The 26,109-nt window shown below is 43.2% G+C and overlaps 1 protein-coding gene across 4 annotated transcripts in view; it reads right to left on the bottom strand.

Moving 5' to 3' along the window:
- The window catches only part of LOC136625356 (transient receptor potential cation channel subfamily V member 3-like), a 45,355-nt gene extending 20,464 nt beyond the window's left edge, over positions 1-24,891 (bottom strand). For 2 of the 4 annotated variants that reach the window (XM_066599477.1, XM_066599479.1), the window contains exons 1-7: positions 24,648-24,891; positions 16,221-16,301; positions 14,934-15,082; positions 10,301-10,477; positions 8,667-8,807; positions 4,198-4,478; positions 3,547-3,723 (exon numbers count right to left, since the gene is read on the bottom strand). In XM_066599477.1, coding sequence (XP_066455574.1) covers positions 3,547-3,723; positions 4,198-4,478; positions 8,667-8,807; positions 10,301-10,477; positions 14,934-15,082; positions 16,221-16,301; positions 24,648-24,757 — 1,116 coding nt within the window. In that variant the 5' untranslated portion in view covers positions 24,758-24,891. Of the gene's footprint in view, positions 1-3,546; positions 3,724-4,197; positions 4,479-8,666; positions 8,808-10,300; positions 10,478-14,577; positions 14,906-14,933; positions 15,083-16,220; positions 16,302-24,647 lie in introns of those variants that run through there. The other 2 variants (XM_066599478.1, XM_066599480.1) reach the window with 2 other exon arrangements.
- Positions 24,892-26,109: the final 1,218 nt, after the last annotated feature.

The following is a 26,109-nucleotide window of genomic DNA, read 5'->3' on the forward strand; positions in this document are numbered from 1 at the left end:
AACTGTTTTTAAATTGACACAATAGCCCAAAAAATGAAAATCCTATTTTTTTCCTTTTGCTTTGCTTAAATTTATTCAAAAACTGTGGGGTCAAAATATGCAGTACATCCCTAGATAAATTCGTTAAGGGGTCTAGTTTTCAAAATGGGGTCATTTGTGGGGGTTCTATATGGTTTTGGGCGCTCAAGAACTCTACAAGTGGGCAATGGGGCCTAAAAGGACTTCAAGCAAAATCTATGTTCTGAAAGCCACCGATCACTCCTTTTATTTTGGGCCCCGTTGTGCATGCGGACATAAGATTAGGGCCACAATGGGTATATTTCTGAAAACAGCACAAACAGGGGTATCCATTTTGGGGTGTAAGTCTTCCTTCATATGTGTGCTGTACAAAAAAAGCTGTTTTTAAAATGACAGAATTGCCAAAAAAACAAAAATCCAAATTTTTTCCTTTTGCTTTGCTTGAATTTATTCAAAAACTGTGGGGTCAAAATGCGCAGTACACCCCTAGATAAATTCGTTAAGGAGTCTAGTTTTCAAAATGGGGTCATTTGTGGGGGTTCTCTATGGTTTTGGGCGCTCAAGAACTCTACAAGTGGGCAATGGGGCCTAAAAGGACTTCAAGCAAAATTTGTGTTCCGAAAGCCACCGGTCGCTCCTTTCATTTTGGGCTCCGTTGTGTATCCAGACATAAGATTAGGGCCACAATGGGTATGTCTCTGAACACGGGGCAAACAGGGGTATCCATTTTTGGGTGTAAGTCTTCCTTCATATGTGTGCTGTACAAAAAAAGCTGTTTTTAAAATGACAGAATTGCCGAAAAAACGAAAATCACAATTTTTTCCTTTTGCTTGGTTTGAATTCATTCAAAAACTGTGGGGTCAAAATATGCAGTACACCCCTAGATAAATTCCTTAAGGGGTCTAGTTTTCAAAATGGGGTCATTTGTGGGGGTTTTCTATGGTTTTGGGCGCTCAAGAACTCTACATGTGTGCTATGGGGCCTAAAAGGACTTCAAGCAAAATTTCTGTTTTGAAAGACACTGACTACTCCTTTCATTTTGGGCCCCGTTGTGGACTCAGATATAACAATAGGGCCACAATGGGTATATTTCTGAACACGGCAGAAATAGGGGTATCCATTTTGGGGTGTAAATCCTGATTTTCATGTAAACTATAGGAAAAAAATATGTCTTTAAAATGACAGATTTGCAAAAATATGAAATTTTACTTTTTCTCCTCTAAATTGAATTAATTCCTGAAAAAAAACTGTGGGGTCAAAATACTCATGACACCCCTCAGTGAATACATTAAGGGGTGTAGTTTTTAAAATGAGGTCATTTGGGGGGGTATCTATTATTCTGACACTCATGAGCCTTTCCAATCTCGGCTTGGTATAGGAAAACAAAGTGTTCCTCAAAATGCTAAAAAGTAATGTTAAATTTGTACGTCTCCTAAATAGTTAAAAAAAAACGAAAGTTTTTCCAATGTGCGCCCAAAATAAAGTAAACGGGTGGAAATATAAATCTTAGCAAAAATTTCTATATTATGTTTGCACATATTTAGGATATTGCAGTTGGAAATGTGAAAAAATGACGATTTTTTCAAAATTTTCCCAATTTTGGCGCTTTTAATAAATAAACACAATTTCTATCGGTCTATTTTTTCCGCCTAAATGAAGCACAACATGTGGCGAAAAAACAATGTCAGAATCGCTTGGATATGCAAAACCTTTCTGGTGTTTTTCCATGTTAAAGTGACACATGTCAGATTTGCAAAATTTGGCCTGGTCATTAAGGCGCAAACAGGCTTGGTCACTAAGGGGTTAAAGGGGTTGTCTCAAGGAAGCACTGAATTTTTTTTTTTGCCCAGTCCCCCTAATTAAGCATACATTACTAAGCCCCCCTGTAAATGACTTTTCTAGCTGGTTTGTACTTACAGTTCCAGCGTTTCAGCAACTTATAAAAATTTTCCCAAGATGGCCCCCAGCTCTTTTCCCATCGCTTGCTGTAGCCCGACGTGCGCGCTCCCGAGACGCTACCAGCTGTGTCTCCCTGACAACCAGACGCCCCGCAGCCGCCGACCGGACCCCTGGATTGAACACGGCTGACCAGTCACCCACCGCCAGGCAGCAGGTAACCGGCGCAGCCCCCCCCCCCATCACAGCGGCAGCCCCCCCATCACAGCGGCAGCCCCCCCGGCACAGCGACAGCCCCCCCATCACAGCGGCAGCCCCCCCCCGGCACAGCGACAGCCCCCCATCACAGCGACAGCCCCCCCATCACAGCGGCAGCCCCCCAGCGCAGCCCCCCCCCGGCGCAGCGGCAGCCCCCCCCGGCCCATTACTTACCTGGGCGGCAGGACGGCAGGACGGCGGGACAGCTGGGCGGCTTCTCGGGACAGCTGGGCGGCTCTGCACCTCCCGAGCCGTGACAGCTCGTCTGCGCATGCGCAGAAGAGCTGTAGCGGGAGCACACTGAAGCGGCTCGTGCTGAAAGGAGAAGACCGGACTGCGCAAGCGCGTCTAAAAAAGCAAGCTGCCAGCGAATTTAGACGGAACCATGGAGACGAGGACGCTAGCAACGGAGCAGGTAAGTGAATAACTTCTGTATGGCTCATATTTAAAGGGGTTGTCTCGCGAAATCAAGTGGGGTTCAGCACTTCTGTATGGCCATATTAATGCACTTTGTAATGTACATCGTGCATTAAATATGAGCCATACAGAAGTTATTCACTTACCTGCTCCGTTGCTAGCGTCCCCGTCGCCCTGGATCCGTCTAATTTCGGTGTCTTCTTGCCTTTTTAGACGCGCTTGCGCAGATCCGTCTTCTCCCTTCTTCTCCCTTCGGCTCCGCTCGGCAGCATCGGCATTTTGGCTCCGCCCCATTGTACGCATCATCGCGTAGCTCTGCCCCCGTCACGTGCCGATTCCAGCCAATCAGGAGGCTGGAACCGGCACACATCATGGGGCGGAGCTACGCGATGATGCGTACAAGGGGGCGGAGCCAAAATGCCGATGCTGCCGAGCGGAGCCGAAGGGAGAAGAAGGGAGAAGACGGATCTGCGCAAGCGCGTCTAAAAAGGCAAGAAGACACCGAAATTAGACGGATCCATGGCGACGGGGACGCTAGCAACGGAGCAGGTAAGTGAATAACTTCTGTATGGCTCATATTTAATGCACGATGTATATTACAAAGTGCATTAATATGGCCATACAGAAGTGTATAACCCCACTTGCTGCCGCGAGACAACCCCTTTAATGCCCGATGTATATTACAAAGTGCATTAATATGGCCATACAGAAGTGTATAACCCCACTTGATTTCGCGGGACAACCCCTTTAAGGAACTGGTCTTACAAGTAGGTTTTATCCAAGGAGGAGAAACCCTTTAACATTGGTTGCCGTTTTTATTCCACATGTAAATGTACACAAAAATGGGTTTGAGTATTTATTCATCTGTCTGCAACTTTATGACATTTGACTCAATAATTACACATGGTGTAAAAAAACTCAAAGTCAACCATTTGGTTTCCCTTTCCTCAGACTTACTTTAATGCGTGTATTGTAGACCACCATTTCCAGTATTGAGTTTTGGGAAGAAGTATCCACATCCTTCAAGTCATACAGAGAAGAGGAGACCGGTCCATAAGCCCAGTCTGTAAACCTTCTAGACAAGATTCTATTTTCTTCTTCCTTAATTTCCCTATTCAAGATGTATTTTAGCATCTGAATAAATAGATTAAAAATGGTTACTACTGTATATATGTTGAAGGAAATGTGATTAAAATGTTGTTAGCAGTTAGTTTTATTTTTTAGACTGGGCTCACTCTGCATATCAGTGCACCCCCAGCCTTTGTGTCTAGAGGTTCCATCTAGATCACCGAACACAGCATCCAGATGGAAGCCAAGATGGAACCATAGACTCTCGTCTTTCAAATGGAAACCGATAGCATCTTGGTTTGACCAGGTCTCCGTTCTTTTCTTGCATTTGTACTATCCAGAATAGTGTAGTTGATTATGCTATTCTGTTCGGCTCAAATGCGGGAAAGGAACGGAAAGCTGATCAACAGGAGGCCAAAACTGCAAGCCTGTAGCTTTGGTCCTTAGCTTAGTAATGAAAGACTATGGTCCTGTCCAGGTGATCCAGCCAGATCTGGACATACACTTTGAACCCTGCCACGATCAGACAGTAATTCTTACCTCCAATTTACCTGTCTTGGCCGCTAGTTGCATTGGCGTGAGGCCTTCATTGTTTGTCATACGTTCTAGAAACTTGTTTTTACAGTTGCGTATGATCTTATCATAGATATTGATTATGAATGTGTTGTGAGGTTTTCCGTTCTCTGATACAGTAATAAGTGCATGGAGTACAGTATTTCCAAAAGAGTCCTGGATGGTGACATTGGTCTTGCTGTTCTCCATGAGCAGTTTGACCACGCCGGGCTGGTTGGTACATGCAGCAAGAGCTAAAGGGGTTTCACCTAAAATTTCAAAAGTGCAGTTATTGCGAAGAGCTGAAATCTTGGTTTCATATTTTTTCTGCAACACGAATGAGTATGTTGAATGATTTTATTCTACAGCATAGAGAAACTCAGGATCTGTCATTCCAGTCACAGCAAAACAAAAGACTTGCCCTGCCGACACCACAAACTTTTTATCCAAGTTTCTAATTGATGGAAGCAGCACCAGTGTAAATTTATTGGCAGTATGGCCTGGATTATCTGCAAGCTGGCTCTTCTCTTATGCAGAGCAGATGTAATTTTGTTTAATTAACTAACAGGACTTTCAGTTTCTGTACTGTTATATACTATTTATATAGCACCAACATACTATAATCAAGGGACTTTATGCTTCCTAATATCAGCTGAAATGGTTTTTCTTTGCTTCTATTACCCACTTCGTTGCACCGACAAGTCCCCCTTCTAATGCACTGTTTTAGGGCTCATGTGCACAGATGGAGCGGGATACGCCCGCGGATTTACCACGGGAGTAAACAAAAACTCCCCGCTGATGATCATGGAAAAACGTGTGTTTTTCCGCCATCTCCGTTAAGAGCTAATGCCCACTGATGAATATCCACCGCGGGGAACGCAGCGGAAATCCACAGCAGAATAAAGCAGCTATTAGGTTCTATTGTTACAAACTAGCCACAGGCTGCCAATTATTAAGTCAAGATTTGAATACTAATCTCTTATTCATGTAATAAATACTAAATACAATTTAATAAATACTATCAATCACTTAACCAAACTTACATACATCATTATTAGTGCTTGTGATGGATAAGTAAATCAGTCAATCCTGTATTTTCGTCTGGCTGTCTTTAGATAAAGCAAATATTAACTTAACGCGTTTAGGCTGTATTGACACGAACGTATATCGGCTTGGTTTTCACACCGAGCCGATATACGGTGTCCTCCTCTGCAGGGGGGGGGGGGGGAGGATGGAAGAGCCAGAAGCAGGAACTGAGCTCCCGCCCCCTCTCTGCCTCCTCTCTGCCCCTCTGTACTATTTGCAATGAAAGGAGGCGGGACGGGGCAGGGCTAAGTTCCAAGAATTAGCCCCACCCCTTCCCGCCTCTCCCCTTTGCAAATAGTGCAGAGGGGCGGAGAGGAGGCAGAGAGGGGGCGGGAGCTCAGTTCCTGCTCCTCGCTCTTCCATCCTCCCCCCCTGCAGATGAGGAGGACGTATATCGGCTCGGCGTGAAAACCGAGCTGATCTACGTTCATGGGGAGCGCACATTTAAAAAAAATTACTAGCAACATCCTTTTAAGATAAGATAACTTGTTGCAGCAAGCCATCAGTGTTGGGTTACATTTTGCTACATATTTACATTGTTGTATGTTTGTCTGCCATGAGGGTCCTGCAAACGTTATTACATGAAGTTGGACTATATTTAGGGTGACTTCACATGGGCGGATTTCCGCCGTGTTGCCCCGCAGCTATTAGGTTCCATTAAACCTAATAGCATAATGCTCACGGTGCTGAAACCACTTCCCCGCCCACCGCCAGGTGCATCATATGACGTGGCCGGCGCGTCATGTGACGTGGTGGGCGTGTCACATGACGCTACCGGCGCGTCATGTGCTCTATTGCGCATGCGCGCCAAAGCGTCATGCAGGACATCGGGCGGCGGATCCGCAGCTAAGTATGGGGTCTCTGGGGGGGCGCCATGATGGGCTCCGCTGCGGTATTCCGCTTGTGGAGCCCGTCACGGCCGTGTGAAGCCAGCCTTAGGGCGCCCACCCACTGGCGATTTTTTTTTCTTTGCGTTTTGCGTTTTTTCTCAAGAGCAATTAGAATTGAATGTACTCCTGTCCACTGGCGTTTTTTTTTTGCGTTGCGTTGCGTTTTTTAACATAGGAACTGTCAGTTGCATATGTGTCCTTATTTTTCTCCTAATGCACCCATGAAAGTCAATGGAAATTAATGGAAAAGCCGCGAAAACGCCGCGAAAACGCGGCAAAAAACGCGGTGAAAAACGCGCCCACCCACTGGCGATTTTTTTCCCTGCGAAATTCGCAGCGTTTTTTTCTCTGCAGGGGTCTATGGGACTTGTAATGTTAAAATCGCGATCGCGCAAAATCGCAATTTACCGCGAAATCGCAATTTTGCGCGATCGCGATTTTAACATTACAAGTCCCATAGACCCCTGCAGAGAAACAAATGCTGCGAATTTCGCAGGGAAAAAAATCGCCAGTGGGTGGGCGCCCTAATAATGGATTTTTTGTACCTTGTAATTACTATGTGAAATTTGCACTACATCTGCTTTTTACTATATTTCAGTTATAATTCTACATTTCCTTAAGTTTTTTTCACCAATTGAGGGTATATTCACATGACGATTTTCCTGTGGGAGTTTAATCTGATTGACAGATTAAGATGGACAGAACTCACACAGGAAAATAACCCATTCCTTTGAATGGTTTAATTCACAGACCAACAGCGTAAGTTTGAAAAATCACTGCATGTCTTATTATTGTGTGATTCTTGTTCAAGAACCGTCCATTATTTCCAATGGGAACATAAAAAAAACGGATCAAAAATTGTATGCCATGTGAGTTTCATGGTCGCTTTTAACACGTTACTATGGGGACCACATGAAAAAAAATTGCAGAGCAGAGAAAAACGTGAAAAATGCACAAAAATCACGAGACATTTTTTCTTTATTTTAGGTTATATTGGTTTTGTGAATACCACAACTTTACACCTTAACCAATTTGCATCTAGTGGTGATTTGCCCAGATACTAATATTCCATAAGACATAGACTCAGTGGAAAGTGAGAGTTTGGATCCACTAAAGGATCTTCTGCTACCAGGTTAAGCTTGTCTGATCTTCCATTCATATGGTTTACAAAAGAAGAGCCAATAAACAGATACCATCCTTTTTTTTTAATCTCAGCAGTCATTTACAAAATATCCTGTACTTACAGTTGTAGCAAAGTTTAACTTGACAATGCCTTAAGAAAATGTTCTGTGAAACAATTTATTTGTCCTTCCAATAGCTTTTTTTTGTTAAGATAAGTGTTAGGTTGTTTTCCTGGGACCTGTAGTTCTATGGGTTTCCCAGAGCACACCTTCACAGGTGTGGGAAAATTGTGCTGGCTGGGTGTGATGTTCTCCAGCCAGCCAATACCCACTGGTCTGCTGCACATATATACCATCCTTTCTGGCTAGAGGATGCTGGTTTCCCAATACCCTGGTGTTTGTAGTATTGATGTTGTCGTGTAGGTATGAACAGTGTCGAGTTCTGTGTGTCTGTGTAGGTGGCCAGTCATGTTGTGTGAACAGTCTTGTTCAGGGTGCATGGTGTTTTGTGTGGTATGCAATTCCTCGGTCTTGGTGTGAACTGTGTCCTTTCCTGCTTGGATCGTTGCCATCTTGAGCGTGACAGGTCTTAGGCTCTAGCAGGGGACAGCCACCTGTGTGCAGGCATGATTCATAGGTAAGTTGTTTTATAGAGTAGGGACCAACTAGACAATGAGGACCCCAGTTACAGGCTTGTGGGCTTAAGTGTCTTAACCAAGACATGAACTAATACCTCGTACGTTCTGTAGTATTTATCTATGCCTGCAGGTATGTTTGGTGAGTGTCTTGGCTTATGTCTGTCCACGAGTTCCATTTGCAGCTTTTGTTTCAGTTCAGTAAGAGGTGTAGTTGGAGCAGGTTGGAACCTCTATCCTGGGTGAAAGCTTTTCACATTCAGTTAATGGCTGGACTTCTTTCTTTTTGCTTTTGTTTGTCCTTACACAGTTTCTTTGCAGTATTTAGTGCATCTCTCCAGGTACCTTATTAGGGATAGTCAGACCCTAGCCTAGGTGATGACTGTGTGGCCGTCCTTACCAGGACACCTGCCCCGCGTTTAGTCAAGCATTCCCTATCCACCTGATTTGTAAGGGAAAGGTTTGTCCATTTAATTTTGCCTGGAGTGGTTTAGTCTGTTTCAGCATAGTATTGTGTGTGCTTTTTGCGTTTCAGTTTGAACACCGGCCTGCGTCTGTGCTTGGCGTGGTGCCCTGAAGCCGCGTGGGCATGACAATGAATTAACTTGTTGCAGTAAGTCACAGGTAAGTTGAACTTTGCTACTTCTGTACATAAATATAACTAATTCTTGGTCTAATACAATTAGTAGTGATTATGTTAGTTATCATATAAGTTCTTTACTTACCAAAGTAAAATCCATTATTTCTACACCTTGGGTTAAAGAACAGGCCCTGTGCACGTACATTCACCTTAGCGCCTTTATCAAGAAGATACTTAACAATTATATTTTGTCTTCTTTCAATAGCTATGTGCAAAGCAGTTTGACCTAGACAGGGAGGGTATAGATTGCTCAAAATAATTTACATAAATGTGACAATCCTATCAAATATTGCAACTTAGATTTCTACTGAAACTTATTATATAGGAAGTTTCAGTAGAAATATACAAAACCAATCACTGAAGCCTAAATGGCAGGTATCATATATGCTAAACATCAATCAAGAATGTGAATACCATACAGGCGGCCCAAGTAGAATGTGGAAGGGAATACTATTACTGTGTGGGGCACCACAAGTGGCATTATTACTATCTGGGGCACTTTAGAACTATAGATAGGAAGATTATGTAGAGCTGTGGAAAACAAAGGTAGGTTGCTGGAAAATTTAGCAGATAATGATGTCTGTGTGTGACTGGAAGAAGTCGTCATGGAACTTTGGGCCAGTTGGAGAAGAAACAAAAGTGAATGACTGCAATTAGCGAGGACGTCACCTGTGATCATTAAAGGTAAATGTACTGTAATCACTTATACGATCTGTAGAGTGCCTGTGTACAGCTGGTATTTACTGCTATATGGTCACTGTATGGTGGTAATACTGGTCTCTGTATAGTGGTTTTTAGTTACAGTATAGTGCTATTATGTGGTCATTGTTTGGCCCTCATATAATGTTATTATTGATAATATTGATGTTTGTAGTGGTCTTTATTCAGTAACAGTATGGTGATACCGGTCACTACATTATAGTAATATGTGATCATGGTGTGGCGGCAATTTTGCAATAGGGCCCAGCGTTCCCTACCAACAGTCCTAAACAATTGGTACCATGACTAATGGGACCATGCCACATGTTGCCAAGCCTCTAAGCTCCAGTTAGCAACCTGAAGAGTCCGAGAAAGGTGAGATAGATAGATAGATAGATAGATAGATAGATATCTTAAGAACATTTGGGGGTGCTCAAGCACATTCTTTGCACATGACACTCGGCACTCTATGTCTGCCCTGTTCTAGTCATTGTATATGGGAGCACTCTCTGACTGTATAAAGGAACACTCACAGAGTGCCACTTTCTAAAGACGTACCTAGAAAACATTGTTGATGGAAACCAATGACTGAAGCTGTTTAAGGGGATCAGACACTTTTGTGGGGCAGCAGGATGGTGAACTTAGTTTAAATGGACTCCCACTAATACAATCAGGGACAACAAAAACTCTCATCGGAGTCATTAAATGTAATTGTTGTTTATCTTTAGATTCAAGTGTCTGTGATAGGGAAATCTTTAGGGTACAGGTAAAGCACTTGGAAGAGGTGCAGTCAGCAAAAAGAGTGTTCAGCACCAGGTCAGAGGGCATTCTGAATTTTATCGTGGGGACTTTCTCCTCTATATACATCCATAGGCATCAAACTTTTCTAAAGTAACCAATATATAAATCAGGCAACTTTCTTGTCTTGTTTTCCCCTCTTATAATGACTGAGTTAAAACCTTGAAACAATATTTATGAGTAAACCACCAGTGAATAAACTGCTCTATTAATTGTAATTACCTTTGTAATTCTCCTCAGTATATTCAGCATTGATAAAACTGTCCAGAAAGCCGTGTTTCTCAGTGAATGATAGCAGAATGCGCACTATCTGTGGAGTCTTTTCATTTATGTTCAGTAATGCTTTCATCAAGCAGGTTTTGCCAGTGTCCTGTGATGTTAGTCTGCACATGAGAAAATCTGAAATGTAACAAACCGTATTATTTTAAATATTTGGTAATGTAATTGTTTATTATATTTTATTTAACTCTAATTAAGAGATTATACACTGACATGCCAAAAGTTATGGGACAGGGACTAATATCTTGTACCAGTCTCTCTAGCCTGGTGAAGTGCAGCAACTCAACGTGTCATCAATTCCATAAGTGGATGAAAGACGTCTGGAGGGATATTGCACCATGCGGTTTGGATAGCTGCCAAAAGCTCTGTTGTATTTGTAGGTCCAGAATCTCAGGTGCATATGGACCTCCAAAGCACATCCCTTAAATGCTCGATTGCACTTGGCTGAATGTTCAGGCTACACCATTTGTTGGAACTCTCCAGTATGCTCCTTGAACCAATTCAAGACAACTTTGGCCTCATGGCACAGTGCGTTATCCTGCTAGAATGTCCCATCATTGTGGGACATGAAGTTCATGAAGGGTTGCCATTATTCAATGGCATGTTTAGGCAGAATAGTGGACCAAACCATGTCATGAAAACAGAATCCACACCAGTATGGAACCACCACCAGCCTGCACAGTGCCTTGTTGCCATCCGGGGTCCATGGCTTCATGGTATCTGTGCTACACACGAACCCTACCATCAGCCCTAAACAATTGGTACCGTGACTAATGGGACTATGCCGCATGCTGCCAGTCCTCTAGGTTCCAGTTAGCAACCTCAAGACCGCAAGCGAGTTGCTATGTCCAGTGTTGTAGTGTTAACATAGGCACTTTGGTGGGTCTTCTGTTCCCGTATCCCATAGAAGCTAAACAACACTGCATATGGGGCCTCCTGCTTTGAATGTGGATGTAATTTCTGTCAGAGTTGCTAGTCTGTTTGCATGGATAATTCTAGCCAGACACCGGTGGTTGCGATCATTAAGCACCCTTGGACGACCACTGTGTTGTCTGCTGTGGATGGTAATGCCTTTTGTGACATGTTCCTAGTACACACGTCACACTATAGATCAAGAAATGTTAACATTTTTTTGAATGTTATTATAACCTGTACATAGGGTGGCCCAAAAAACTCAACTTTCAACTACAAAGTAAGACACCGTCTAATTTTTTTCCTTTTAACAAACCTTTATTTTGGGCAGTTTCAGGTTCTTATGTGTACAACAAGGCTGTGCTTAAAGACCATGAATTTTGAGACTTTTTACTAATGACGAAGAAGGAAAACAACTGTTGCTTCAAGTTGTGGAAGGAAATCGCAAGACTGTTCCAACACCAATTACCAGGTCTGCTGTCCAGTCCTTAAAGGGGTTGTCCCGCGAAAGCAAGTGGGGGTATACACTTCTGTATGGCCATATTAATGCACTTTGTAATGTACATTGTGCATTAATTATGAGCCATACAGAAGTTATTCACTTACCTGTTCCGTTGCTAGCGTCCTCGTCTCCATGGTGCCGTCTAATTTTCAGCGTCTAATCGCCGGATTAGACGCGCTTGCGCAGTCCGGTCTTCTTCTTTTCTGAATGGGGCCGCTCGTGCCGGAGAGCGGCTCCTCGTAGCTCCGCCCCGTGCCGATTCCAGCCAATCAGGAGGCTGGAATCGGCAATGGACCGCACAGAAGACCTGCGGTCCACCGAGGGTGAAGATCCCGGCGGCCATCTTCACCAGGTAAGTAAGAAGTCACCGGAGCGCGGGGATTCAGGTAAGCACTATCCGGTTTTCTTTTTTAACCCCTGCATCGGGTTTGTCTCGCGCCGAACGGGGGGGCTATTGAAAAAAAAACAAACCCGTTTCGGCGTGGGACAACCCCTTTAAGCGCCGACTGACAGGTATTTGTGTCATAATTTTGACTATTTTCATATATTTGGAGGTATTTTTGTGGGAACACCACAAATGTGTAGATTGTCATGTTGTAAAGTATAGCGAGTCTTTTGCAAAAGCAAATTGTTAATATTAATTCTGTAGCTTGTGTAACTAGAAAACTTGTGCATAAGCGCCATTTCTCATAATATACATCAGTTTTGAGCTCCATCTTGCAGTTAGAATTTAAAGCTAAAACTTTACCCTAAGGGTGCATTTACATGAGCGTGTGCTGGTGCGTACGTAGCTGTGCACAAAACTGCGCACAAACGTACGTGCACAAACACACATAAATGCAGGTCCGTGCAATATTGCTTTCAATGGGGCCGCAGCTGCTGCCGGCGGCACCATTGAAAGCAATGGTCTGCCGGCAACCCCTGCAGTGATTTTCAGGGAAGGGCTTTAAATATAAGCCCTTCCCTGAAAAATCATCCCTAACTGTAGTAAAAAAAAATATATATATATACTTAACTCTCTGCCGCTACCGGGACTCAGGCACGTCCTCCCGCTGGTTCTCCCTGCACTGCTGTGAGGTTGTTTCAGCAGGCGGGGATTTAAAATCCCCGCCTGCTGAAAAGGCTGTATCTAATTCGCTGAGTGCTCAGCCAATCACAGGTAGTGCTCAGCCATTCAATGAATGTGCTGTCACAGTGTTCAGTGGTGAGGGGATTTCCTGTGGGGAATATTGACAAGCACCTATGGTGCATGCATGTGCTATGTTTTGCAGGTACATACGCTTCCACGCCTGTAAAACATGGACATGGGAACACACCATAGGGAACCAATGGTTCTAAAAGACGCGTGGTTTTGTGTGCACCTATGTACGCACACACTTGTGTGAATGCACCCTAACATTACTATTAGCAGATATAACAAATTGGGAAGGTGTCTTGCTGTATAGCTGCCACTTTATTTTTTGCCATATCTCTATGGGCCACTCTACTGTACCACCTACCTAAACATTGCTTCAGACCAAGTACCCCTTCATGGCACTACTATTTCCTAATGGCAGTGGCCTCTTTCAACAGAATAACATATCCTGACACACTGCAAAAATAGTTCAGGAATGGTTTAAAGAACATGACAAAGAGATCAATGTCATGACTTAGCCCCCAAATTCCCCGGAACTAAATCCAATCTAGCATCTGTGCAATGGAACAAGTCTAATCTATTGAGGCCCCAACCCACAACTTTCAGGATTTAAAAGTCTTGGAAAAACATTGCTGCTCTCTTCCAGAAACAGCGCCACATCTGTCCGTGTGTGGTCTCTGGTATTGCAGCTCAGTTACATTGAAGGGAAAGGTGCTGAATTGCAATATCACACACAATCAATGGACAGGTATGTGTGTGGTGGTGGGGGTGTTTGGAAAAAAATAAAAAAATTTCTAATTCTGGACAACCCCTTAAAAAATCTGCTGCTAAAGTCTTGGTTCCAGATTCCACAGAACACCTACAGAGGTCTTGTAGAATTCATGTCTTGGTGGGTCAGAGGTGTTATGCCTTGGTGGGTGAGGGGGACCTATGTCCCCGATGCAGGTTTAGCAACACAGGATTCTGGATACGTTGCAGCAGATGGAGAAACCAAAATATACAATATTTATTTAAGAACAAAGAAATAAAGTTGAACAGTATAATAATGGTTAAGCAATTGAACTTCTACTTTTCAATACCTAGGTGCTATCTACTGCTAACTAAAACATAGGATTGGAAATACTTGGTGAGCAATCCACAGCAACAGTAATACCTGGTGAACAATTTCAGTCACTCCTCACATAAATATAAATTGCAAAAAATAAGAGAGGTTATGGAATACATTTGCGACGTGTCTTTGTGTAAGGCTCATTCGCTACCCCAAGTGCCGTTTTACTTTTTTTCTCTAGTAAACAATATCTCAGTCTGTGAATAGGGCTCAAGATACAGAAATTTAGCAACAGTCCACTTTCCCAGTGCAGCCTCGATTTCATAGAATCATTGAATGGTAGAGTTGGAAGGGACCCCAATGGTCATCTGGTCCAACCCCCTGCTCAATGCAAGATTCAAGGCAGGTCCCTCCTTGCAGCAGGCCTGCTGGCTAACTAATTTGGCCCTATTGGTGTGCACATCTAATGTCTCTGCTGAGGCCGGCCTCACTTACAATTTAATGTACAAGAGTTACAACTCCTACCAACCCAATCTCTTCCACAGCATTGTCCAGGGTTGGGAACGCTACTCTCCACTCCTCTTTCCTTACGACACTTGTTGTAGTTGCTGCACTCTACTCACTTAGGCTAGTGGAAGTGACTGCTCCTCTCTGTCCCAGCCTCCTCAGTCTTCCTTACGGCATCAGCACACTTCAGCTCAGCTCTGCTCTGTTTTGCTTTGCTCACCACGCAGCAAAAATTGTCCTTTTTATAGTCACAGAATCAGCCAATGAGCAAGTGTCCAGTGAGCATGATCAGTGCATCTTGGAGTGGCCATCTTAGTGCTCAATTGTGAAGACCAGTACACCCTAGGCATTGCCGCATCTCCAATCCTTTCATAGGCAGCATTAAACTCTTAGGAGTCCCTTACACCTACACAATATTAAGCAGGTGGTTTTAATGTTATGTTTAAACCTTATGTATATATCAGTATATTACCTTGAGCACACTTATCTGCAAAAACAGAAGATAATGCTTCAATTTCATTCAGTAGTCTGGTTAGTGACAATACGTCTCCTTCTGAAACAGCCTTCAGTATGGGGTTTTTCTGACTTGGTGTTTCACGTATTAAGTTGAATGCAGATTGACTGTAATGTTTAAAAAATTACTTTTAGAACATTATGTGCGCATTTAATCATTTCCTCTATTTTTTTATTAAAGAGATTGTCTACTTTTTAACTATTGATAACAGGATAGATCATCAATAGTTGATTGTCAGTGGTTCTCCCCTTGAGATTTCCTGTGATCAGCTGCTCAGCGGTCCACTGTCAGTGTGTATGGAGCCGGAAGCTAACAGCTCCATACACATAGCAGTGGCCTGAGTTGGTTTGGCAAGCACTGTTCCCACTAAACTCAGCGGGAACAGTGTCTGTAAGACCAACCCAGGCCACTGCTATGTGTATGGAGCTGTTAGCGTCCGCCTCCATACACACTGACAGCGGTCAGGCAAACATCTGATCTGATCCTGAGCAGAGGCCCCCCACCGATTAACTCTTGATGATTTATCCTCAGGTTAGGTCATCAATAGTTAAGAAGTGGATAACCCTTTTAAATACAAACACATAAAAAAATAGTACATTTGTTTCACTGTGGTGTCTAATCTAGAAATTCTGCTAGATAATCTTGCTCCACGAAAGGCAGAAGATCAAACTAAAGAGAACCAATTCTAGGAAATTAATAATTTAGAAATCTTCTAAATTCTTAGAAAACAAGCTTATTAGCTCTGTCTTTTTAAAATATTATAAATAGGGGTTGCAGAAAGCAGGTGCTCTCCTAGGGGAATTTTTAGGACATCTGCAGCACGGATAACAAGAATCTGGACAGGTACGCAGGGGTTTCTGGCTGGGCACAGGGTCTGATTCCGCTGCGGGATCCTACCGGCTGCGTGCATTCGGCCTTAAAGTGTGCCCTCTATAGGGAGACCAAGTCTCCTGCAGTGCCCCTACAGGGGAAATGAAGCACTACAAAGTCTGTGTAATGCAGGGCAGGACAGGTCCTCCAGACTTTCTTTCTAAACAGTCTTCATTAAGGAGGTGATGAGGATTCTGAACAGAGACTCTCCCCTCCTTCTATTAATGGAAAAATCCCTAATAGGATATATGAAAATTAGTTGTTTTTTTAAATAGATAACACCTTTAAACCGAAATTTTTGGACTTTGTGCGGAGTTTGGCCTTGACTTGTTTGTAACTAACATTTAATGTCACCAATACTTATAAAGAGGTTACTTGGTGTTGTGTAGGTTCAGCAGGCAGGTGGTCACCTCTTCTGATGGGGAATCGACATTATCACCACATTTTCTGTTGTCACTAGAAGAAGCAAGCAAAAAGTTTATGAATAATAAATCATTTATCTGAAGGGCTGTGAAATAATTCTGCACTTCTTATTATACTATGAAATGTCCTTGATATAAAGGGCTGCTCACTCATGTCAGGCAGCGACTTTATAGGTTATCAGCAATGTTTTCAGTATCCACTGGAGAACATGGATTATCTTGGTTTGTAGTGTTTATTCTTAGAAACCCCGCCAACTAAAGGATCTGAGTACAGTAAACATCTGATAATCCACCCCTTAGGGCCACGCAGCTATTGGATTATCAATGTTAACCTTAAAGAAAAATTACAAGCAGAAACAAAATACGTAAGCTTTTGTTTATTGTTCTTCTTCATTTAGTTCCTACCCACTCACAACTTTTACTTTCAAGTTGGCTTATGTCTACCAGCTCCTAGGTTCTCAACTTGTAGGACGTGCCATGTCCCTAGAGAAGACTGGTGTAAGGTCATAGAAATAACCTCCATACATTTTGCAACAGTACATATTATTTGTATGTGATTTACAGGTGCAAATGGGTGAAACAATATTGTAAGGCATGGGTAGACTGGGTGGAGTGTGGCTGGAATTTGCTGTAAGAACATCATAGTACAAGGGTGCAATATGAGGGCATGAAAGATGCTAGATCACGCTGCCCACATGTTCCAAGGGTTTATACATACAAGTCCTGTCCTTGTGTGGTGCAATTGATTAGGGCACGAATTGTAGAGTGACAAGTACTATGGGAGGGGTATAATCTCTTCATAAGGAGGGCACCGAGAAGGTGAGTGACGAGACTTATAAGGCCATGCATGCTCCTCTGGGAAATATATGCAAATAAGGAAGCTGGATCAATACCTCTGCAGCGTCAGCTATTGGATGGTATTATTCCTGCAAGTAGTATGACACGGCGCAGACTGCAAGTAATCAGGAGACATCGAGGGGTACTCCACCAAAGAGTATTAATCAGCGAGGGCAAAGAGTAGTGTCTTGCCAGAGGGAACGCATGGAGAACAAGTAGTATTGCATCAGATGGAGACAGACAGAATGAATAAGAGTGATTGCTTTGAAGAGACCTAAGTAAACATAGCTGCTGAAAGTTCTGGACCACAGTGGTTTGTAGTCTCTAGATACGGAGATTAGAGACTGTTTATTAATTATTGGCGTGGTTGCCATCAATAAAAGAAAGTTCAGCATGGAGTCCAAGTAATCCAGGCGTAACAACCTGTGAAGCAGCCAGAAATCCACATGGAGTATACAAAAAGTGCCTCAGGGTATACACAGGGCTCATTAACAATAATTAACACCAAAATTGACCAAAGAGCAAGAAACACCCCGGTTGAATACCCTCATTAAAATCTAACTTTTTTTGAACTATATTAAAATACTAAGAGGCATAGAAATTAAAAATTCAAACACCTGCTTGGCAAACAACGCATTCCCTTTGGAAGGATGTTTCGTCTGAGCAGTTATTTAGGAGAGCTCCATGAAGCACAGTATGGAGCAGCATTAAATTATATATATTATTGATGACTTAGCGATCCCAGGTTTGCTAGGCAGGGGGTTGTATTTTTGATCCCCATGCCTCTTAGTGTTTTAATTTAGTTCAATAAATGTTGGATTTTAATGAGGGTATTCAAACAGTTTTTTTTTCGCCCTTTGGCAATTTTGGTATTAATTATTAGGGATGCACCTTGTGACATTACACTCATACAGCCCTCATGCTGTGCATATGTGTAGAGCACACTGTATGATCATAGCCTTGGCGGTACTTTGATGTTGTTTAGTTGAATAGAGGGTACTTGGCTTATGAAGGGTTAAAAACACTGTTTTATCATAGCCTCCAGTTGCCTACTGATTGGCCTACAATATAAAAGTGGAGTACATGTGACAGATCTCAGACGTCCAGAATAGTTCTTTGTAAAAGAGGAGTGAGGAGGAGTTTGAATGGAGCAGTAGTGAAGCGTGCGCGATGCTACTACATTGATCTCAATGGGACGGCCAGAGATAGCCAGTTATTGTGCTTGGCTATTTCCGCCTGCGCCAATGATATGAATGGAGTAGCACCATGCATGTTCGACCTCTGCTCCTTCAATTTCCAGGTATGTGCATTGCTGGCATGTATTATTCTAAAACATTATGATTTTTCCAAAAAAAAAGCATACTTTCAAGATCCACTCTGAATGGAGTCTTAAGGATGGGGCCAAATATTTTCTATCGGTGAAAGGTCTGGACTGCAGGCGGCCAGTTCAGCATCCGGACTCTTTCTCTGTGAAGCCATACTGTTGTGATGGATGCAGTATGGGGTTTAGCATTGCCTTGTTGAAATATACAAGGCCTCCCCTGAAAGAGACATTGTCTGGATGGCTTCCAAAAATTTCAAATTTTTATTAGGCCGGCTTCACACGAGCGTGACGGGGTCCACCGCGGAATATTCCGCAGTGAAGCTCGTCACGGCGCCCCCAAGAGACCCCATACTTACCAGCGGAAGATAGCGTGAAGACGCTTCCCCGCCCACCGCCGTCGCGTCATGTGACACGCCCACCGCGTCACATGACGCGGCTGGCCATGTCACGTGACGCGCTGGCCGCGTCATATGACGCGGCGGCGGTAGGCGGGAAAGCGTTTTCACGCTATCTTCCACTGTGTTACAGCGGGAGATAGCGTGAACGGACGGCTTCCATTGACTGCAATGGAAGCCGTCAGCGCGTACACCCCAGCAAATAGAGCATGCTGTGGGTGAGGATGGGAGATTTCACGGTGCGAAATTCCGCGGTGGAATTTCGCATCGTGAGCATTGAGCTATTAGGTTCAATAGAACCTAATAGCAGGGGGCAACGCAGCGGATTTTTGCCGCGAATTTACGCGGCGTAAATCCGTTCGTGGGAAGGAGGCCTTAATCTGATCATAGTACAGTATTACATTTTGCTTCAATCTATTTTAAGCTTTGAGCCAAAGAAGACGCTGGCATTTCTGGATTGTGATATTTGGCTTCTTCTTTGCATGATACAGCTTTCATTTGCATTTGTAGATCGCATGGCGAACTGTGTTCACAGACAATGACTTTCGGAAGTATTCTGAGCTCATGCAGTGATTTGTATTACAGAATCATGCCTGTTTTTAATGCAGTGCCATCTGAGGACCCGGAGATCACAAGCATCTAATATTGACCATCGGCCTTATGCCTTGTGTACATGCATTTCTCCAGATTCTCTGAATCTTTTGATGATATTGTGTATTGTAGATGATTCAAAGTCTTTGCAATTTTATGTTGAGGAACATTTTTCTGAAATCGTTCCACAATTTTTAGATGCAGTTTTTTACAGATGGGTGAACCTCTGAGCATCTTTGCTTCTGAGAGACTCTGCCTCTCTAACATGCTCTTTTATACACAGTCATGTGACTTAAAAGAAAATTAATCCTCTGACTCTTTATCATTAGTACTAGAGATGAGCGAACGTACTCGGATAAGCACTACTCGTCCAAGTAATGTGCTTTATCCGAGTATCTCGCTGCTCGTCCTGAAAGATTCGGGGCGCTCCGCTGCTGACAGGTGAGTCGCAGCGGGGAGCGGGGCAGAGCGGGCGGGAGAGAAGGAGAGAAAGATCTCCCCTCCGTTCCTCCCCGCTCTCCCCTGCAGCTCCCCGCTCCGCAGCGTGTCCCGAATCTTTCAGGACGAGCGGGGAGGTACTCGGATAAGGCACATTACTCGGACGAGTAGTGCTTATCCGAGTACGTTCGCTCATCTCTAATTAGTACTCTTTACTTTTCCAGACTTTTTTTTACTCAGTCCCAACTTTTGTGATATGTGTTGCTGCCATCAATTTCTAAATGGATTAATTTTTTTTAATGAATTGGAAAAATCTCTCTCTCACCTGTTGATATGTGTTCTATGTTCTATTATTAATAAAATATCATTATAGGAGATTTACGAATCATTACATTCTTTTTTATTTACATTTTACAGTGTCCCAACTTTTGGGGAATTGGAATGCTATATAACAACATACAATACAGTAAGATTAATATTAATATCATATCGCTGCACTATTTGTGCTATACAATAACATGATATGTTCTTCAGAAGGTTGATCATTGGAAGCCAGAGACATGAAGGCCTTACTAAAAACATATCTGACTCCGATTTATATCTCTACCTCGTAGTAATCATGGGAAGAATAACAGAAATGTCATAGAGTTCCAAGAAAGAGTACTACAAAATTTAATGAAGAATACAAGTATTTACTAAAATAATCATGTCAGGAAAGGTGACTGATCCTCTTTAATTTCTAGCTGTTGCAATACTGAGTTTTTTTATCAGGAGTTTGTATCTTGCACATTATTACACAACCTTCCTACATAACACCCTACTCATGTCAGTCTATATCAGGAGTGTCAAACTCAGCCTTATGGTTACCTTCAAAGGGCTGATTGTAATTGTAAGGCTGTATATTAATAGTGAACCCCATAGTGGCTTCAGTAGTTATAGGGTTCCCCATAGTAGCCCCAATAGTAAGTGACCCCCATAGTGACTCCAGTAGTAATAGTGACCCCAGTAGTAATAGGAACATCCATAGTGGCCCCAGTAGTAAGTGACCCTGGTAATAGGAGTGACCCCAATAGTGACCTTGGTAATAAGAGTGACCCCAGTAGTAATACTGCCCCCCATAGTGACCCCAGTAATAATAGTGTCCACTATATTGGCCCCAGTAGTAATAGTGCCCCCCATAGTGACCCCAGTAGTAAGAGTGTCCGCTATATTGACCCCAGTAGTAATAGTTACCCCCTATTGGCCTTTGGCTGGGCAGCATCCCTACAAGCATTCCACTCACCCAGTCTGCAGTCTTAGTCCCACAACGGCAGCCGCTTCTGAGTCTATGACTGCTGACCTCTCCCCTTGGCATTCGTGCTGCGTACAGAACAACGCACACAGACATTGGGAGGGAGAGGTCGGTGGTCACAGACTCTGCACTACCGCCGGACCAGAGATGCAGGCTGAGTTAGTGGATTTCCTGTTAGGTTGCTGCACAGCTGGTGGACCACATAAAATTAGGTGGCGGGCCAGATTTGGTTCACGGGCCTTGTGTTTGACATGTGAGCTCTATATACAACAGGTTTACCCTTATAGTTTGTATATTAACCAGAAACAAAGATTACAGAATATAGTTTATTACCGACATTTTAGTTCACATGGGATCATAAGATTTTTATACTGCTGCTCCTAATGTTTCTGCTATTCTGATGGAGAAATCCTGGGATGCAGTAAAAGATATTCGGCTCTATAAAATGTTATAAAGTCTCAGAGATTATATGACTTTGCTTGCTGAAAAGTAAGGCTTTTATAGTGGCTATATAGCGGAGGAGGGCGTGAAAATCTAGTTTATGGTATTTTCCAAGTATTTGCTAGTGGCAGACAATACTTTATGTCAAACAGAACAAACTGCATTTTACTTAAATATGTTCTCCAAGAGGAGAAGGAGAGGGGACCGGACCGTATGGCAAGAGATAAAATGCCCTTCCGCCTTTCCTGGTGCTGATTCAGGTCAATTTCTATCCCGGTAACACAACAGTCTGCTTCTTTTTTCTGCCCATCTCTTGTAGAACAGAAGAATCTTGGGACCCTTGGGGCTTCTCCCCTTCTCCCAGGCTCAGGGGGGCGGCAGGGGAGAGCGGCCCGCCACCCCCCGAGCCTGCTCGGATGAGAATGCAGTTACTCGAGAAGAGTAACTGCATTATCTGAGCGTGCTCGCTCATCTCTAATAATCAGGCCTTATTGAAAGACATTCAGGTGGCTTGATTTCCATATTCTAATGTGAACTCATAGTGAAACTGATTCACCGAAAACTTGCTCACTTGATATTATGTAGTTCCATGAGGTCACATGTCTAATTTTCATACAAGGACACTCTAATCATGAAAGGGTGGGTGACTAATAACACGGCCATTAAGTCTATTTGCTAATGTGCTGATCGGTGTTCAAGGAGACTAAAGGCCCTCTTACATGGGCCAACAGTCTTTTGGACGACTACACGAGTGTTGACGTCAACGCTCGTGCAGAACATTCAAACTGAAAGACTTGCCGCTGGTTCGCTGGCTTCTCAGCCGCTTTTCGCTCATCGCTTCATCTCCTATGGGAGGTCTTTCAGTACCTAACCAAATTAAATATTGTAAATCGGCATGGATAGCTTAATGGGCGGTAACCTCAGGTGGCCCTGAGGTTCCACTTTGGGTAGAACGTGAAGCAAACCAAATTATCCCACACTCTTTAGCTTTCCTAATTTGGGCTACAGAGCCTCTGACCCCTGGCCCTGTTTCTGTGAATAATACCAATAAAAACCTTTGAAAAAAAAGAGAATGGCATGTGACAGCTGAGGCCAATTCAATTCAATGAATGGCCAAGCGCTGCCTGTGATTGGCTGAGCGCTGTGACCAATCACAGGCAGTGCTCAGCTGTCATTCAATGAATGGCTGAGCGTTGCCTGTGATTGGCTGATTGGCTGAGATTCAGAGCAGTGACGGGACCCAAGCTGCTAGACTTGCCTGAGCCCCAGCAGCGGCATAGAGGTGAGTTGTTTTTTTTTGTTTACACCAGATAGGAATGATTTTCAGGGAAGGGCTTATATTTAAAGCCCTTCCCTCAAAAACACTGCAGGGGTGCCAGCATTCTTTACTCTAGGGGGACTTGAACGTCATGTATTTTGATTATTCATATAATACAACTACAAAAACAAATGCAACATCCGGTATCACAATCAAAGCCATTCTCAGGTGACACTGGCTTGAGTGTGACACTATGAGTAAGTAAAAAAAATATTCTGGCACTGAAGATAAAATCTAATTTCTCATGGTGTACCATGCGTAAGCGCTAGAGATGAGCGAGCACGCTCGGATAAGGCAGTTACTCGAGTGAGCATCATTCTTCTCCAGTAACTGCATTCTCATCCGAGCAGGCTCGGGGGACAGCGGGGGTGAGCGGGGGCGGCAGCAGGGGGGAGAGAGATCTCTCTCACTCTCCCTGCCCTCCCCCCTTCCCCGAGCCTGCTCAGACGAGAATGCAGTTACTCGAGAAGAGCGATGCTCGCTTGAGTAACTGCCTTATCCGAGCATGCTCGCTCATCTCTAGTAAGCACCTTATAGTTTGAAACATGTAGGAAGAAGGGTTTTTTAACAATGATGTATAGCCATGTATGCGCTTTTATCTCCAGGGCCAGAATATTTTTTCTTTTTGCTTACAGTGCATCATACCAGTCTAATGAACTTCTGTGGATGGCAGATCCCAAAACTATTGTTAGGCCACTGGCTGTTGTAGCAACACAGGGAAGCCAATAGGGTACATACAGTATCCCCTTCCCTCTAAGGGTTTAAAAGGACAATATTAGACATTTCTCTGATCCAAGCCATAAGAGCAGGATCCCAGCTGTTATTAAACATCTGAGCTCCCACTATACCCAGACATCCTTGGTATATCATGTATATCAGTCTTATGATGAAGTGAGGAAAAAAATGTCTCTAACATGTACTTATACCAAGTGGCATTACATTTAGCATGCCAAATACAATTTTGTGCACTTTTTGAGCCTTTTCTGCATCCTATCAAAGTATTGATAAATCCCCAAATATTTCTAAACAGCAGATCAAAATCATTTGCAAAGACCGCAAAAATAACAACAACCACAGCAAAAACAGCACATGCAAACCCAATATAGAATGAAAATATAATAAAAGGTCCTAATGAGATCTACAGCCCACTGTAGGCGCCAGTGGTCCCACCATTTCTTTAATAGAATAGTATGAACTAGTTAAGAGGATTCTCTGAAATGTAAATATTGATCTTAGGCTTACGATAGGCCAGTAATGTTCGATTAGTGAGGGTCTAACCTCTTGGAAGTAAGAGTTGCTTCCCCTTCATTGTTGTTATAGTCACATTGTGGAGGAATATGCCTATTAAAGGGGTTTTGTCATTACAACAAAACCCAGTCCACCTGCTTGCCCGATGTCGTCTGGATTCAGTTTTCTTGCTCCATTAGGAGAGCAGGAAAGGGGAATCCTCTGGCTGAATGGGACCGTCTTATGATGGAACCAAACAGCATCGAATGGATCCTATTAACTTTATGGGATCCATTCGGTTTCTGGTCAGCTACCCGGCAGAGCTTTTTCTTCCGGTATTTGGTGCCGGATCTGTGACCGAGCCTCCGACCAGGTTCCAACATAGATGTGAACCCAATCTTAGTTCAATTTCCTTGATTGCTATGTTACCATAACAGAATCATCCATATAGCTCCAACCATAACTGTAATACAACAGCCAGTTGAAGAGGTTCTTGAAAGTTAAAGAAAGATACATACCATACTGTAATGTTTGAATCCATAGGTTTGGAAAACACAATAGAAGAAAGAGAAACGGGCGAAGTTGGACTGCCTGTAATTCCATCCTGCGAGGAGCTCTCAGAAGACATTGTGTCAGCTAATAAAGCTACGGAGAGTGCACATATACCAGTTCAGAAGCATCTAACTTATTGTTTTAAGCAATCCATTGTCAGCCCTGTACATCGGAGGAGCTCTATAGACAGCATGTGATAACCCTGTGTAAGAGTACACAAAGGTGGAGCGAATGAGACTGGGGGTGGATCATCCTCTTACCCACCAAACCTGTTTCATGTAAATGAGTTGTTCCTACTGGCACACCCTGACATACTGTAAAAGAATGCTTCTGTCAGTCTGTCTATCTCATAATTGTTTCCGGACTGCTCAGCAGATACAGTATCGTTGGCACATTATCTGGTTCCACTACAATGCATTATAAGGTTATATAACAGATGATACAATCACTAATCTAAGACTGGTGATGCAGGCGATCAACCATCCGTATGAACAATCCCACCAGCAACAGTAGAGATCAAAGTGGACCATCAGAGAGTTAGTTTTGAAGAAAAATGACTCCCTTCAGTTTATGTAAAAGGGCAAGATTCAGCAGGTCATGTTATACCCATGTATTTTCAGCCAACTGTGGCCAAAATTTTTTAATATGGCTGCTCAGATTTACAGCAAACAGAAGACTGCCATCAGCCATGGCAAACAATTGTTTGGGCTAATTTTTCAACTGATGGTCACCTGAAGTGGCCAAAATGGGTATTTTGGCCACTCATGTATGAGCAGCTTAAAGGACCACTCCAGTGATTTTTAATTTTCATTCATTATGTAGCTATCCCTCAGTACATATGTCAGCTAGTGTTTTCTTGGTTAGTAATTTCTTTCTATCTGAATCTCCCTGCCTTTTTTTCCCTCGGAAAACTGTATGCAGGGCGAGACAAACACTCCTGTAACAGTTACTGATAATGATCACACAGCACCTGTCACACAGTTATAATAGAGAAGATGAAAACTCATTATTCTGACTGTAAACGTATTGTCTGTAGTTTATTTAGATGAATATAGAAGGTAATGACCATTAGAGAGCCCCTTGTGGTGCCAAGTGTTAAGGCAGCAAAAATACAGTCCTAAGCTCTCGCTTACAACCGAAGGTTGTGAGTTCAAGAAGGTTCCCCGCTTAGGTTAGGTAGCCAGCTTAAGGTTGACTCAGCCTTCCATCCTTCTGAGGTTGGTAAAATGAGTACCCAGGTTGCCTGGGGAAGGCCATGGCAAACCACCCTGCAAAAACAGTCTGCCAAGAAAACGTCACCCTAGGAGTCATTTCCGACTTGGTGCTTGCACTAGGGGGCTTTACCTTTACTTTTAATGATTATTAAACTGTTACCCCGATCCCCCTCACCAGGCAAAAATTGTATAGCCTCAGCTAATGCTGTGCTGA

This window comes from Eleutherodactylus coqui, chromosome 4 (assembly GCF_035609145.1).
Source record: "Eleutherodactylus coqui strain aEleCoq1 chromosome 4, aEleCoq1.hap1, whole genome shotgun sequence".
Lineage (NCBI taxonomy): Eukaryota > Metazoa > Chordata > Amphibia > Anura > Eleutherodactylidae > Eleutherodactylus > Eleutherodactylus coqui.